General features: G+C 37.1%; 1 protein-coding gene across 5 annotated transcripts in view; it reads left to right on the top strand.

The window, feature by feature from the left end:
• Positions 1-17,735, top strand: part of CNKSR2 (connector enhancer of kinase suppressor of Ras 2) — a 220,746-nt gene that overhangs the window by 52,446 nt on the left and 150,565 nt on the right. For all 5 annotated transcript variants that reach the window (XM_037378111.1, XM_037378110.1, XM_037378109.1 and 2 more), the window contains exon 4: positions 10,317-10,404. In XM_037378111.1, coding sequence (XP_037234008.1) covers positions 10,317-10,404 — 88 coding nt within the window. The remainder of the gene's footprint in view (positions 1-10,316; positions 10,405-17,735) is intronic.

The following is a 17,735-nucleotide window of genomic DNA, read 5'->3' as shown; positions in this document are numbered from 1 at the left end:
TGTTTTCTCATTGAAATTGTGGGTAATGGATAAAGGCTGTTAGTTACGAAGTTGAAATTCATTTATTATTATTTATATGAAATAGTCTGGTATGAAAAAATAAACTTTTACATATATTTTTTTAACACATTGAAAAACAATGTGGTTTTGGCATCTTAATATGAATTTAGTAGTTGAACTTCAGGAATAAAGTAGTTGTTGATGCTAGGAAACATCTGCATCTAAGCATTAACGTGTTACTGTCATACTGTGTGCTGTGCCCAAATTTTATTATTAAAAGACAAATCCAGTCTGTAAAATTTGATTGTACCTCTAGAAATATGTTGTGAATTACCTCTTACTAAAATTACATTTATAAAAGCAGTTATATTGTATTTGTCAGAGATAATTCTGTTAGCAGGTTTTAGGGTTGGTGGGGGAAGAACTGTAAATTAATATCTAAAACCACGCATATCAGTTCTACTCCCAGTAAAATGTAAAATGACTTTTGTATTTATCTGAAATGATAGCTGATCAGACCCAGGAGCTCCAAGAAGTTAAAAATGAGGGCAGCCATGGTGTTAGTCCACTTTTAGCAATGCTGTCTTTAATGTCCAAATAAGGCTTCCTAGAAGTGGTATTTTAATTTCATTCAGATTTCTGGGAAAGTTCTTTTGAAGATCTGTGTACCTTAAAACACCAGGTTCTGGCAAATGTTTTCTGTAACATTTTAAGACTTTTCTGATTTATGAGCGTATGGATGTTTTGGTTAGGTTTGTTCTTCCTTCTTTGTGAAGCCCCCAATTAGGATAAAGGCAAGCCAATAACTGCATTTTTTCAGGAAGTGGGAACATCTGGAGATCAATAAGATTCTGCTTGTTATATTCCTTCTAAGAAGCTATTGCAGCCACTAGGGGGAGATAGAAAGATTTTAAAAATAAAATATTTAAAGTCAGGAACATGGATTTAATTTTATTCTGCACAGATGTTACTATTAAATCTAGGGCCCAGATCTTAGGTTTTCGGTTGGTTTCTAACACCGGTTTCATCTGTGGGTTGTGAGAGAGGAGAGAGCAAAGCATTAGCAGGGATAAAGTGGCTCTTAGGGTTATCGGCCTCATTGTAACAGCCATACGAGGCTGCCCTTACGCAGCGTGTTTTTCAGGTCATATCTGGAAAAAACAGCTAGCAGCAGCTCCAGCTTGCATAGAAATGCAATGATGTGAGTTTTCATATGTCAGGAATGGTGATGACTCCATATAACTTGTGCTTCACTTGTCTTTTTATGATGTTTCTGTAAGACACTTACAATCTATAAGGACCTCATTAGGCCAGGCACAGTTATGAAAAGGAGTGTGAGAGTTCTGATTTGTTGAGTAACTTTCATTGTGGCTCTGGCAGTGCCACTGTGCAGGGCTGATCCACTGACTCTCTTTGTTCCAGGTCTCTGCCTGGAGCAGTCCTATTTCCAGATGTGTGTCAGAGACTGAGTAGCTTTTATTGCCAGGCTTTAAAAGTCTTCTTGTTTAGTTTCATTTAGGAACTGAAAAACTTAGTAGAGAATTCTAGCCATTTTCAGAAGAGGTTTGCTGATGATTTTGAAGGAGCATGAAATAGCCATCCAATAATATCCTGTAAAGAAACTGTCACTAATGGATTATGTCCTTAAAGTTTTTAGAATAATTTTAATTACCTGTTACTTTCTCAGCTCAAAACATCTATCCTCTCTTACAAAAGACTTAAAAAAAAAAATTTCAGCTTAATAATGTTTTATTTTATACTCTTTCCTTAATCTTCAAAATATTCCAAGCCAGTTTGCTAATGAGATTGGTGTTTTCTTGAAATAATATGTCTTCTGTGAAAGTATGGTACACTAACATAGCTGTTAGGCTGATAGAAAACCACACTTTAGGCTATAGCAGCAAACTACTTACCTGCTGTTCAAAGCAACTTGCTTCAAACTGTCTCCAGTGGTACTTCTCAGGAATTAGAGAATAATATTTAAAGTGGTCATCCAGGTGTTCTAGACTTCAGTTAGATCATTGGTGGGTGTTCTTTTCAGACTTTTCAGACATGAATTATCCCTGTAATTCATGAAAGTTGTATTCTATGGAATAGAAATACATGCCACCTTTCAGAATCCTCCTTCTTCTCTGATGTGTCAGGTTCCTGGAAATTCTTCTGCTTTTTACAGGGCTGATACACTCCATCCTGGAGAGGAATTTTTTTAAATGTATAATTAAAGTAGGATTATTGTTGTGAGTTCACTATTGTGGAGCCACAGTATGAATGCATTCCAATTTTCTGACATAAAGCTGTCTCTAACCTCATAAAAGTATTTTTTTTCTGTACAGTAGTATGTCCAGTAGTATCTGCACACTCAATTGAAATTGAAATTTTATCACAGGTAAGGTTTTGTTCTTAGAGCACACATTTACAGTCCACCTGAAAATCACATTGTAGAAGTGTTGCTTTGTGTGTGGATTTGTTGGTGTTCACTGCCTTTCTGAGATTTCTGAATTAAGTAGACATCATATATCCATGGCTTTTTTGATCTAAAAGCACTATGAACACCTGGAGGATTTTGAGAATCAAACTACTTTTTCCATCTTATAAAAAAATTACGTTAGATTTTACCATGTTACTTGATCTTCAGTGACACCAGTGAAAACTTCCTAGTGTTTGTCTAGAGGCACGTATGAACTTAAAAGCAGTATCATAGGGATCCCAGAAAATTCTTCTGAGCTTCAAGTTTAGGGCTTTTAGCAATGCTTATAACTAACTGTCTCTCTGGTTAAGAGAGGCACAGCCAGCTATTGTACCTTACTGTAGTCATATCTCATTCCTTTTCTACTAATTTCCTACTTCCTATTGGTTGTACTACAGAAATTGTGATGGATCCTGAGTGAAAATTGCTCAGATTCATACAGTACTACTTCTCCCGGAACTTAAAAAATATCTCACAGCCAGAAGGTTTTATTTTTGTCCAAAGTTGGCACAACGTTAAGTGCTGAGTTTGTCTCCTAATGAGTCAGAGGCTGCTGCAAAGGAAAGGCAGCCTTGGAAGCAAAAGCATCTTTTACAAATCCTTTCAGTACCCCATTTTCCCCCTTCAGGTCACACTGTACATTATATTTCTTTCATGGGACAGCTAGGTTTAACAGGTAGAGCTCTCTACTATAGTCTTAACTGAGAGGAACTGTAATGCTCTTTGTGGAAGAGGAAGGATCCTGAGGGAACTGGACCAGGTGTGACATTTGGTGGCAGCTGCGTGAACATTGTCTATTCCCATCTTGTCTCTTTGCTCAGCCAGCACACAGCTTGTTTGCATCCCTTGCTTCTGCTGGTGCCATCTTCCATGTTGCTCTTGGTTTGATATGTTGTTGTCATTCACCTCCACCACACTTCTGTCTTCTTTGCCAACCAGACACCCTGGAAGTCTGTATTTCCTGCTGATGTCACTAAACAAGAAAAATTTCTTAGTTGTGATTCTGGGCTTCCTGCTCCTGCCTACCTGTAGTGCTTGGGGTCGTGTTACCTGAAGCAAGGACTCCTCATACATGTATCTTGTGCAGCATCAGGAAGAATGTTTTGGATCTTAGAAAATAATAACTATCTATATAAACTATAAATGCAAACTTAGAGACTAGGAGTGAGGAAGGGATGGTTGTTCTTAGGGCTTTAATTGATTCTTCATCAAAGGCACAACTAAGATAATGTGGTATTTTATTTTTCATTTAAAAATTTAAGAAAATATAATCAATTTCCTATGAGATAACTACTACAACATTTTTTGACTGTTGTTGTGCCACAGATTTTAATGGTCATAAATTAGGATTTGTCAGGGAACACTGGTTTTTTTTAGTGTACTCTTTGACTCAGCCATCTGTGTGGGCAGTGGTGCAATATGTCTTTCACAGTAGCTCTCCTGTATCTCTTGTTTTTCACCCTAGCACTATCCCCCTTTTGGAAATAAAAAACTTAAACTGCTGCTGCAGATTACACTGAAGTCTAAGTAGTAGGAACAAAGAGATCTTGTGAAGATAGATTTTGTATTCAAGACCTGCAGTGCTGTGGCCAGAGAAAAGCTAGCAGGCTGACAAATGTGCACCAGTCTGATTGATTTACCACTGCTGTCTGGATACATGATACATGAACAAAATGGAACAAGGAGATGAACAAAAAGCTCAACTGTAAATAGAAATTGTTGGTCATATAAAAGTTATGGGTCAAATTGCTGACAGTAGTTACAAAATGTAACATTTCAGAGTAAAAGACCTTTCTGGCAAGTCTAGTTCTGCTTTCAGGGCCATTCAGAGTGGTGGAGGGTAATCCTTTGACTTCTAACTCCAGGTGGGCAAGTCGTTCTGCCATGGGCTTAAATGTGCTAATATTCTACAGAGCATTTTTACATACATATATGTATATGTGAAAAGTAAGGTTAAAAATCTGTGCCTAAATTTAAGGTTATTTGAATGCTTCAGTGGTTAAGTCTGGACAGCAGAACAGGACTTCCAAGCCTCGCTGTGGGCTGTATAAACTTCTTTTGATGATGCTCTGTTGTCTGCAGAGGAGTGCAGCCTGCAATGGTGTAAACACTGTTTATGTATGAGCAATTCTAGGTGTTGAGCTTCAGCACACCCTTTAAGCCTGCTTTGTATGAAAACACTGTGGTAGCAGAATATATTCCCCACTCAAAAATGGATCTCCCTCTTTTCACCATGGTGACATACACAATGCATAGGTTTTCTTCCATTGCAGGTAAAAGGTTCAGCTGGATTTCTTTGTCCCATGGCTTTTGGTGAACGAGCCTTGGTGATGTGTGTGGTGTGACTACTTTGTAGCTTTAAGTGAAGAGGAACATTGTTTGCAAGCCCCTAACTTCTTTCTTACAAAGAAAGCGTTACTGATTTAGAGTCTCCTTTATAAGAGACTTCATACACTCCTATTAGCCATGCTTGGTTATTGCTTGTCCTAAAAGGGTAAATCTGGTTTGCACACAAGATGGTTGGAGAAAAGAAATAAAAACCCAAACAAAAAGAAACCAAAGAGTAGCCATCCTTTACTCACCACACAAACAATGCTCTTCCTGCCAACTGGTTTTCAGTCTTAAACCTGTGAATCGTGTTTCCCTTATGCATTTCCCTTATGCTTGTTTGAATGGTATGCCAAACCTGTCAGTAAGTGCTGCCTAAGAATGCTATGGTACTTAACTGCATTGTGCTACTGGAACAGCTGTAAATGTTTAACAGAGCACTCATTTAAAGAGTGATTTTATCCAGTGTGAATTTTACTGCATTCCTCCCTGATTCTACATGAAGCAGTTCCATTAGAAATACAAATAAAATGTTTGTTTCATGAAAGTCTAAACCTTTGAATCTTAGATGGATTTGGTACAAATATATATGCAACAATATTGTACACGCAGATTTTTATTTGAGTTTAATGTGTTACCTCTGAAGACTGAGTTGTATTACTGATTTGGTTACCTCTCGCTTTAAAAGATTGTGAACTATTATTTTAATCAAACTGCTCTGAGGATGTTTTCCCTTGTTAGGATAATAAAATAAGTATGGGACTGGTTTTAAACCCCTCACAATGTCTATTGTTATAAAATAGCTTAGTACAAGTAGTGGTGAAATATGATTAATTTTCATTTTGCGGCCATTCTTTTACTAACAGCAGTCTGTATTTGTCCAAATAGCAGCTTTTACAAGTGAAATAGTTACTTCTGTGTATCATTTTCCCCTAACCAAATGTTATATGAAGAAGACAGATGAGGAGGCTAAAGCATGAGGTCAAAAATGTTGATAGTGTAGAAACAGTGATATGCATCTCCTTCGCAATACACATCTTTTTCTAATTATATGGGAAGGATTTTCCTTTATGTGCAATCAGTAGTTGTGAGTATTAATAGCTGTTGAACTGTATTATTTCTTAATTCTATGACGGAATTAGATATGCTGTATTGATGTAGCTGATTTTTCAATCAGTCCTTCAGGGTGGCTTAATTGTTGAATGGTAGATAATATTGTTTTTTCATTCTGAAATATGCTGACACTGCTAAAGATTTTAATTAGGTCTCAGTTCATCAAAGTGTATACATACATGCATGTGTGTTACAGCCTGCATTACACATGTATAAAAAAATTCACATTTCAGAGTTGATTTATTATTTATCTCAAACACCCATTTGAAACATCTGAAAAGGAGCAGAGCAGTAGCTCTGTCATTCCTGATGCTAGGGAAACCTTATTTCCTGTAGGTTAGGGTCTTGAAGTTGACTGATTTTAATGAGGGAAAAAAAAAAAAAAAAAAGCACCAATTGTTTTTTTCCCCTGTGAGTTAGCATTTAGAGGCTCTTCATCTTGCTGGAATCTGGTTCCTAATAAGGTGCAGGCTCACAACATGGGTTTGCACAGTGGAAAAATTATAAGGCTCCCACTTTTCCAGCTGCATGATCACAAAACATGTATGAACTTAATTATCCTGAAACCTATTACCTACCCATTTGTGAAAGTGATTTGAAAATGGCTAATAGCTTCAAATATTGGAAAGGAGAAGGTAGGAGAAAAGGTGAGAACAAGGGCAAAATCACTCAGCATGCATGTGCAGAAGCATTGATGTGACTGCATAAATCTCTTTGCCTTAAGATATCAGGTGTAGGGGAGTAGACAATGGAAAGGGGGAACCAGCAGAGATCTGGAAGAGAAAACGAAGGGAAAGGGCACATGGCCAGGTAGGTGCACTGTGGAGCTGCAAAGGTGTTTTCATGTAGGTGTTGAAAAGGAAGAATCAGTGGGATGTTTTGAAGGAAGAACAAATAAATTACAAGAGAAGCTGAGTAAAAAAGATTTGATGACTAGGGACATGTATATTGGAAAAGGTCATGGAAATGACTGAGAGGTGAGGCAATGGGACACTGAGGTCAATGTCACAGCAGGAAGTGAGGTGACACGTGGCCCCAGTCCAAGGCAGTTGTTACATGTTGAAAATTGCGGTTGTTCTCAGGGACTTTTCTTCACTGGAGCCATAGGAGGTACCTGAGACTTGAAGGTTCAAGGGACTGCAAAAGGTGTGGCTTTGAAAGAAAAGAACAGAAATTGGAAGTTGATAGAAATGTCTCAACCAAGCCATGGAAACAATTTTTGAAAAGTAGAGGGAAGTGGTCTAATAAAAAAGTAACTCTTTTTGCTTGGTGTGTTTCTGGTGCCTTGAGAAGGAAAGTGTTTCAGCAGCCAATTGAAAAGTTATAGTGTATGTGGGCTTTATTTACATTTCTACATATTATTTTGTCTGTTCACAGTCAATAATATTGTGCTGTATTAAAATGACAATCAGCGGAAATATTGTCAATGAAACATTTTTTTGTCAGATTGGTGTTTCACGCTGTCTTTTATGAAATCCAGTCAGTGATCCTACAATGAAATTTCTGTTGATATTTTGGTTGAAACTGCTGGCATGTTATTACACTTAAGTGTTGCTGAACTTTGACTGTTGAAATTGAGGCTTGGGATGTAATACCAAAATATATTTCCTTTGGTAGTAAATATTTAAAGAGGTCCTTACCATTTCCCCAGTTGCTTATGCAGTAGTGGCTGCATAGTTGTGTGCAGATTGCTTCCAGGGAAGTGGTCTGAACTGGGGAGGAGGAAGAAAGGGAATTGTAGTTTTACTAGTCCAGTTTGTAGGAATACCCTAGAGAGGCAGAAACTGATGTGAGTTGGTTTATAAGCTACAGAGACCTACAGAGGAGGCAGCTCAAGGATCCCTTACATTTTCTGCAGAAGCAAAGTCTGTATAAATGGAGCTGTCTCCTTATTTTTCCAAGTTGTGAAGCACTTTTCAAAATATTACATGTTAGTTATTGATTTTTAGTGGTCTCTTCCCTCCTGCTGGCACCCTTGCTGCCTACTTCACATGTTGTTTTCAGTAAATCTTCATTGTGTAAATTTCAGTGTAACAAAAATGAGTAATGTCTCAGTCCCTTTACTTGTTCTTTAATGTCAACAAAAATTATTTGGGGCATTTCTAACAATCTTCACTAAAAGCATTGATGTTAAAAATGTCATTATTTTCCTTATGAACCATGAAACCAAACTAAATTGTGAAAGTATGAGGGAAGATGATGCAGTATTAGATGCCAAAGATTACCATGCGATTTTGTTTAGAGAAATGCTGGAGGTTTTCAAATGTCAAATAGATTCCAGTTGTGTAATTTGAGGATCAAATTGTATTAAGGCTCATACTTAAAGTAAAATAACACCATTTGCTGGCTTGATTCCATTAATCTTCAATAAAAGTGAGTTCATAACTGAACGTGACCTTTTTAAATCAAGGTTTCAGGTAGATTTCAGAACCTCAATAGTTACAATTTTGAAAGGAAAAATACCAGTATTTTTGTACATCTTGGCTAATGTAGTTTTTTAAACACAATTATGGTTCATAACCAAGCAGTTCAGTTTCCTTTTAACTTTTAATATGCTCATATCTCCTGAACTTCAGTAATAATCTGTGTGTGTGTCTGTAGGTAGGCCTGCTGTAGTTTGCATGTACTGTACAGTTGCCATATGCTGCCTAAAACTTGGACTTTGAGTTGTGATTATACGTCTGTGTCAAATAGCTTTGGTAAGGCACCTTTTGAAACTCACACACATGCTGTCTATTAAGTCCTCACTCTTTTGTTGCCTTTAATGTTTCTTAAACTCTGCCCAGCTTCCGATTTCTGTACTTTTATTTTAGAAAGAATGTACTGCTTTTCTCCCTAGAAAATACAGGCAGAAAGTACATGTTGTATGAAGTATTACATGAAGTTAAAGCTACAAGACTTGAGTATGCACCTCAAAGTTCATTCTATCTTATGAACCATCAGGGCTGGATTTGGGAGCCCTGGAGAAAAAAAGAGGGCATTAGAAGAAGCAGGCAGAGATAGGGAACTTCACATGAGTTCATTAATGGACAGTTCCAAATCTGCCTGCACTAAAAATTCATTAATTCTGCATATGGAAAAGAAATTTAGAAACCTATTAAGAACCTGTAGAACTATATTTGTAGTTATCATTTGAGCATGCTTATAGCAGAGTTCTTTGTTCTGGAAATTTGTCTCTACGCTTAAATGAGGAAGGCATAATACCAACCGATGCTGTAAAATTCTTAAAAGTATATACCAGTATGTATGCTCTGAGAAGTGATGAAAGAAGACAGTTGGAGAAGGGACTAGTCACCCAGTGTAATTTAAAGGAAACCACACTAAAAGTATTGTTTAAGACTTTGGCAATCACATGATCTATTGTTAGTTTATTCAGACATTACAATCCTTGTGGTTCTTTGCCACCCTTTTTTGTTTTAAATGTTTGAAGCAGGTATATTAGGGAGAAATGCCATCTTTGTGATGCTGATAATCCCATAAAAACCTCATTTGCAGCACTGATGAAGTCAAAATCTTGACTCCTCTTGTCAGGATATCAGGCAGGATATCAGTCCTGCCTAGTTTTTGGCTACTTACTGAATATAGAAAATAGGCCAAGTTGAGTTTATAGTTTAACACAGACTTGTAGTACAGAAATGAGATGACTTCCAGCCTCACTAATGAACTCCATTCTAGCAGTACCTCTAGAAAGCATCAAGCTTCTAGGTAGGCAAGCATTGTAAGCATTCTAACATGAAGTTTTAAGGTATAGGATATGTGTAGGTGACATCTCTAAATGCTCAATTAAACTTTTCGTTTCATGAAGCACTTGTGATTGTAGCACAATCAGCGTGGGGGGATGTTAGGTTGCGCCTCCAGTTTAGCCTTTGCAGCTGTTTCTGAGTGTTGATGCATCTCTAGCTCGAAATGCTCTTCTCCCCTCTGGATAAGATTTTACTTCTTCTGAGTCTCTCCATTACTTTTACCAGATATTAGATCACGTCCCAGGAATCCTGGTGAATCAGCCAAATGATTTTCTGATCTGATTCACATCTGGACACCATTCATACCACAGGTGAAAGCAGTGCCTCTGGCTTTGTGAGGGTGTTCCCAAAAAAACACAGAAAGCAAGGCGGGCTTTTTATGGGGGAGTAAAGGCAGTCCAGAAGTAATCCGGAAGGCTGTGAGAAATAATGCTTTTATAAATGGAATTTGTTAAAAAGGAACGTAAAAACTACAAAAACCAAAGAGAGATGAACATTTTTGATGGCTGTATATCCCATATTTTACAATTTTAGTAGTACATTTTGGGTATTCTGTGTGATTTTAATAATTCTAGAAACAATGTGTATGAAGCGCATTGTGCACCAGCGAAGCAAGTGGATATATGCTAGTATTCAACATATATCTTTTTTTTTTTTTTTTTTAGATCACCTTTTGCTGCTGTCACAGATTACTCGGTAACAAGAAATAATGTCATACAGCTCTGTCTGGAACTAACAACAATAGTACAACAGGTATGAGACCATCTGTTTAGCAGTTTATTCTTTCCTAAATTGTAAATGGCCATTACCTTCTTCACACAATTCTCTGTCTATATCATTGTCTAACAAAAATAAGGGAATACTGGTACTTAGTAAATGCTTTATTAAAATTCTGCTTCCTGGTTTTTTAATACTAGCTTGGATTGTGCTGTATATATACCTCTGCTTATCTCAGTAGTGACATTCATCTTGGGTTTTCTAGGCTAATACCTTTACTATAAATTTGCAAAATCTACTTGATAATTTGCATTTTTAATTTCCTTTTCTTTAATTTTTAATTAAATGTCTGGTTCAAAAGGTCTGTATGTACTGGACTTCACCTGCTTTTTTATACAATTTATATCGTTTAGGCACCTGTTAAGATGACACATGTCCCCATGAGGCTAGAATAGTTTTGATATGTTTTTGTACATACTACCTTCATGAAATCCAGAAGTAGTTACTGAGAAGCACTTGCTTAGTGGGCTTCATTTGGGAGTGCAATCTGGAGAACCTTCCCTACCCTTTTGTTGCTTCTCTGTGTGTGGTTTAGGTCAGTCCCTATCTTTGCCTGTTGTTCTGCTGAAACTGAAAAGTCTTTTTTGCTACAAGTTCAAACTAAAGTTGATACCAAATTCTGTAGAAATAACCTAGGAAGTTAAAATAGTTCTATGCAGTTGAGCATCATCATTTACCCTGGTGCATGATTTCTGAGACCAATCTGCTACTGGTGGCTGTGAAGGGCCTTGGTACCATCCTATTCCATCAGTTGACTATGTGGTGCAGCAGTGTGCCCATCATGCAGAGGGAAATGGGAGCAGAGAGGGCTGCCTCTCCTGGTGGTCCAGCAACAGCAGAGGGAAGGGACCAGTGCTGCCAAGTAAAGTTGGAGGGACTGTTTGCATTTGAGCAAGTAGAGTGAAGAGAAAGGGAGAGTGGGCTAGGTAGGAGCACTGAGGAGACTTTTCCTGGTTTTCAGAAACATCACTTCAAAATGAGGAAAAGCTAAACTTCTGCTATGGCTTCTTGGCATGACTTTGTATGACGATATTCTCCCTTTTATAAAAGAAATGCATTTTTTTCTGACCCTTTCATAAATGTGTGCAACACTGACAGTTAGTTGGGTTTGCCTCCCACTTGAGTTGGAGAAGACCGGTATTGTTAATCGTGCGTGTTCAAGCTTGGGAAATGAAAGTTTCCCACTTTTCTGTATTATTGTTATTATTATTATTATTAATTTCCCCTCAATTATAAGTGGGGTTTTGATGTGGAAATGGAGCATGGGTTGTTCCCTCCCCAAAGGCCACACAGTGACAGTGCCTGTTTGTTTCCCAGGCCTGAGGGCCCTGCCAGCCCTGTCCTTCAGCCACCCTGCGCTCCCCAATGTGCTTCTCACTATCACCCTGCCTCAAACTGGGATGGAGGTGCCAGCGGTGGTGGCTGTGAAAGAAGAGCCCAGGCCTTCATTTTCTTGTCTGCCTTTTGCGCGATGCATGGTTTTTATCTGTTGCCCTGTAGCTGCTTGTGCCCTTGTTGAGCTGTAAGAAGGAGTCAGTACTCTGGGAAAAGGAGTCATGGTGGGCACCTCTTCGCCTTGGCCAAACTGCTCGTTTTCCACAGAAGTAGCTGTGGAAAGCATCACCATCCAGTTTTTCAGTTGAGGGGAAGAGCCATCCAATCCCTTTTCATGTGTCCACTATTAGTGAGAAAGTGGGTAAAATACCAACTGCCACAGTATTTCCCAGGAATTAGCTCAGTATCAGTTCATTTCCTTACAAATTCATCCCTTTCCATGATACTACTAATTAGCTATGATGTAGGTAAATATTTCTCTATGTGTATTTTTCAGTCTGAATGAGAGCAAATGTTACTATTTAATACCTGTGGAGAACAGCATTTTTATCTTTGCCAAAACTGACATGATTCCTCAATCAGGAAGCAGTTCAGTACATGAATTCATACTTTGAAGTCAAAAGGAGCATTTATGTGCCTAAATTGAAGCATGCTTTGAAATTGGATTGCACTGTAGTCAGAAGAATGATGAAAAATTCCCTTAGTAGTCCCAGACACATGTGGCTTTATCTCTACTTAAAACAAATACATTCCAAAATAGAATTTCAAAATGTCTTCACTGAGCTTTTCTTTTACATGATCACTGAACACACTGAAAAACTTCATTGTGCTTTCATAAGGCTTTAAACAGAATGTTGTATCATGTTATCAGGTGTTTTTTCTCCCTCAGAAGCTTTTTTCTTTTGTATGCAAAGTATGTTTCAGTACTTCACTAACTTACGATAATTTATATTTAATTAGAAAATGTTTTTTTCTTTGTGAAAGACCCACAGAACTCAATGTTACAATTTTTTTTGTAACAGAGCTAACAACAGTTTTTTATAAAGCTTAATGGTTTATTAAAAGAATATACAGTCTGTATGTTTTTTTATACCTTTGACTTTTTTAAAGGCATTCATACAATTTAAAAATAGAACTCCAGTATTCACCACAGCAACTGAGCACCAGCATGATTGAAACAATTTTTTTGGTGTTGTTTAAACTACAGCCAACACTCAGATTTTATTAACCAAAAATTATTTTTTAGTCAAGGTAGAGGAAAAAAAGCTAAAATTAAGCTTTATGGCTTAATGGCTTGCTTGAATTATTTTGCGTGTTTTGAGGCTAACTGTAATGTCAGTGTTTCTTCATTGAATTAAGTGGTTTTGGGTCCCCCCATCCCCCATCCCGTTATCAGTGCTAAATGGATAAAGAAGAAAAAAATGACAGAATTATGGCATGCTCTTAGAAGTATGAAGCCTAAGATAAGAAAATCTACTGAGTGTCTGTGCTTTAACCCTTAAATAATTAAAAAAGTTAGAGTTATAGTACCTACTTAGAGACAGACTTCGGAATAAAATGTGGAATGGCACACATTTTGTTTTAACCATTTTCTGTGTATTGCCCAAGACCCAAGTAACAGGCCAACATGCAGTGGACATTTGCCAGCGGAAGCTGGTCCCTCAGAGCACTGCAAGTTATTATTGTAACCTGCTTTGTATTCACACTAATCATCTGCTTCTATGCAGCTGTTTTATTTTGGCTTAGGGATTCTTTTTCTCCCCCTTAGTACTGTAGGATATTGTTTCATAGGCACTTCCTGCAGGTTTTCACTCTTAAAGCCGTCCTTCTTGCTGATGGCTTATTTAATTCAGGGCTTGCATTCTTGTTTCATTTTTGTAATCAACTCTTCCCTTGCAGCAGAACACTGGAGTTAAAAAAAGAATTTAAAAACATCAGTGAGACTATAATGATTTTTGCTACCATTACCTTGCACTCCATGCCTTTCTCTCCTACACCTATCTGCTTCCCCATCAGAACTGGAGGCTGACCATTACCTGTTTTCTGCTTTACACAGCAATAAGTAAAAAGGACCTGTTCATTCGTGATGGTACAAGATGGATTTTGAAGGGATATGGGCATACAGGTGGAGGGGTTTGCGTGTCAAATTGTTTTGGGTTGTGCTTTTTTCCCTTTTGGTGCATTCATTGATGTAAATTTGAATCAGCAGAATTGTTCCAGTCACAAATGCCTATAAGGAAGAACATGAGTGACTCCTTGCCATTATGGCATTCATCAAAGTCTTGTGATTGACTTAGCTGGGGTGTTCAGCTTCAGAGTGTGCCAGGAACTGGTCCTTTTAAGTGTGCTTGTTCTGTTTTAGAAAGGTAGCAGTAGCTACAATAATAACTGTAAGGAACAGAGGATTTATTGCTTTCTTAGGCAGTCTGTAGGTGGCTTTTACTATCATTCTCAATGCTGTTATTCTTCAGGAATCCACTAAGGTTTCACTAAAGAAGCTTTCTTCTTTAGAATTAAAACCCTGGAAATCTTGGGAATATCTGAAAAGTCTAATTTTATATCGAATTTGTAAGTTACCAGACATTTGAAGAAGACTTTACTGCCGAATGCCGTAGTTAGTAGTGAACATTAGTAGCACTTGTCATTATTTTTACTTTCTTTAATCAGCTTTCACAATGATTTGCTGTGTTTATTTGGTTTTAAAACCACTGATGTTTATCTCACAGCTTTAATGTCTTGTGGGATTTACTTAGCAAGATGCTTCAGCAGAAGCATAGCTGTAGGCCTTGGAAATACTCCTTTATAAAAGCTTCACTGCAATTACTTCTCTGCCTAAACACCTTTCTGAAGTGAGACTATGCAGTAGAAGCAGTTCTGTGCAACAGGGATGGAGATCAAGAACAGTCATGGATCGGGTGACATGGATCGGGCTTGCACTGTTGTCACAGAGCATACTTCTCATGTCATCTGTCTCACAGCAACATTTGGAGGTAAACTCAGATTTTGTGTGACATTGGGTGAGAACCTGAGTGATGCAATTTGGGAGGTGGTGGCCAGGATGGAAGATAGCTAAGAAGGACCAATACAGCCATCCACAAGTACTCTGTCTGGACATATAGGCACATGGGATTTTGAGCTAAAAGCCCTAATATAGTGCACATATAGAAGTGCCCTGTGCCTCAGCTGAATGTTTTTGAGTTAATTCTCCATTTAAAGGTGTTTGAAATTAGAAAAAGTAAGTGTCCATAAACATCATGCCTTGATAGACTCACTTCACATGCTAGTGGGGTGATCTTTGTTGGGCTTCTAGCCATTGGTGTCTTTCAGATAAAAGATACTGAAAAGGATCACAATTTATTTCTTGAGTAATGCACTATTTTTGTGCGATGTGTTTTTTATAATCAAAAGGCTGTAACTTGCATGACAATGTTACAAAACAAATGTTTCCAATATTAAGTCTCACTGAGAAACTAAGTGTAAGCTTGTTTTCTAGTTTAAAGGATAAAAAGGGAGTTTACTTTCTTAGCCCCCTGCCCCAACTCAGAATTGAAATACAATAATATAAAATGGCTGTGTTTATTTGGTAAGGCCAGTATCAAATACATGAATAGAGAATAATAATTAAATCCTTAGTACTATTGTTACTAAGTATCTCTCATATAATCTTTTATTTCACAATTCCTCACTGTTTATTTTAAGTACCAATTATTAAGGACTTTAAGGACTCGCTAAATATACGTTAAATTTTTTGAATTTTAGCTCATACCAAGTAGCTAATTACCTCAGGTATCTTTAGCTAATAAACTGGCTTTAACAGTTTAGTGGCATGAATGTTTGATCAGTTTCTCATTAAAACTGCTTTGTGCTTCTGGATTGTTGGTATTTTCAAAGCAACATGTGTTTGATGGAAACAGTTATGTATTAAATTTTAAAGTTTCTAATTTAAATTGTCAATATTATTCCTTCCACCACAATTTTATTATCAAATGCTTGCAGAAAAATCTTTGCTAGCCTGCTGTGGTAATAATCCCTTTCCTCTCCCCCTTTTTTTATGAAAATACTTCATGGTGAGGAGGCCATGTTCTTGGAATTTAATATATCTATATGCATAATACACTGTTTATACAAAATGCCCCATTTCTGATAAGTGTGCAAGTAGGAGGGTTAAGTGTGCAAGTGGGTACAGATATGGTGAAAAGTTAAAAACAGAATTAAGAAGACCCCCTTGAAAACAGTACCCAGGCAATATCTGCCTATTGTACATGGAATCCAAATAGTATTCATCTGGGAATGTTATAACTCCTTGCAAGTAACGCTGATAGAAATTTAGACTTGCCTTGTATCCTTCAGGTGCTTCTCTTATGCAAGATTTTCTGTTGCGTAAGGTTCAAACAATTTCTCAGCAGCAGTGGTGTTTCAGGATATGTATTAACCTGTGCAATTGTTTTCTTCACATTTAGAAATCATTGTATAATGTATAAGGTAAAACAGAATTTAAAGAATTGTTGGAAATATGAAACTGGTTTTTGTTTACAAGAAGCTCTTTCAGAGTAGTTTCAATTTATGCTCTTTAACAATGTTTTTCTCTTTTCATAGTAGAGTAACTTATTTCTCTATAGCACACTTTTATGGAAAATTTCAGTTGTGATTTAATGTAATGTAAAAGTACTTGAGGTGCTCAACATTGATGCCTTTTTGTGATTCTGGTAGTTTATTTCTGCTATTTTATTACACTTTTTTGTTTCCCTTGAATGCCTTACTTGTAGGTATATTGTTTTTTCTTTTGATTTAAGTTCCGAAGTCCTTTTTGAAATAGGATTGGACTCAGAGCAGCTCAAAGGTTAAAATATCAAAAATAGTCTATAGGGTTATGAACCACTACTAGAAATAATTTGATGCCTCATTAGTTGTCTTTGAGATACATGCTGTAAAGAGTTTATTTTTTTCCCCAAAACTTGTGTAGTCTATAATGTGATACTTTCAAAGTAGCTGATGAAGCAACAGCATGCTTAAATAAAAACCCACCCTGTAAAGCCTTGTGAATTTGTTAGCTCTGGGTTTTTTTCCATTCTTAAAGAAAGTTGTTTCTTTACCTTGTGGGTGGAAGAAGAAAGAAAACATCCCCAAAACCCCAAAAAGATTGCTGAGTATGTAAGAAGCTTAGTGACTAAAAAGTAAAAATGGGTTGGTATTGGCTTGTTTGTTTTGTTTTGTTTTGTTTTCTTCCAGGTTAATGTTTTGCAGCCTCTGAACATGGGGAAAAATGAAACACATAGCTGAATAATTTGTAAAATAGAGTAGTCTTTTTGATGGGCCATATGCTGGTAAACAAATGCACCTGCTAAATTTTTCCAAGAAAAGGAGCCTGGGTGGGTCAAGGTGACAGTGAATGAGTCAGGGACTGTTGGGTTAATTCATGCACTCATGGAAGCACTTGCATAAAGTAGCAGAAAGTTGATGGAAACTGAGATAAAGTGTAGACGGGGAAAAATGTGTTTCAGTATCTCCTATGTTTACTTTAAAGAAAACCTTTTTTTCTTAGACTGATTGTTGTGAGCACTGTGTCAGTGCACTGCACGTTAAGTGGCATCACAGTTTCCATTTGAATAGAGGCAAACAGGATATGCCATGCTTCCTGTGTAATTCTTTATAAATGCTAAATTTAATCATTAATGAAGATGGATTAAAATTATGTTGGTCATATCAGTAGAAGTGAAGACTGAGACTCTGCATTTCTTTTACTTTGGAAACTGATTTCCCTTTCCAGAGACAGTATGATTTCTGCAGCTGGCTACAGTGAAGCAACGTTTCACTTCAGTATAGTGAATTACAGAAACTATATTTTCCTAAGTAGCTTGTAGAAGCCTTAAGCATGAAAAAGTGTAGGGTCAGTCTTTATTTCAGGAAAATAATGTGAGGTATGTGTGTCTTTGTTTGCTTAAAGCCATTAAAAATACATAAAGAATTTCAGA

The sequence above is a fragment of the Falco rusticolus genome, chromosome 2 (genome assembly GCF_015220075.1).
Source record: "Falco rusticolus isolate bFalRus1 chromosome 2, bFalRus1.pri, whole genome shotgun sequence".
In the NCBI taxonomy this organism is placed as follows: Eukaryota; Metazoa; Chordata; class Aves; order Falconiformes; family Falconidae; genus Falco; species Falco rusticolus.
The sequence above is the reverse complement of the archived record's forward strand: the minus strand, read 5'-3'. Positions and strand labels throughout refer to the sequence as shown.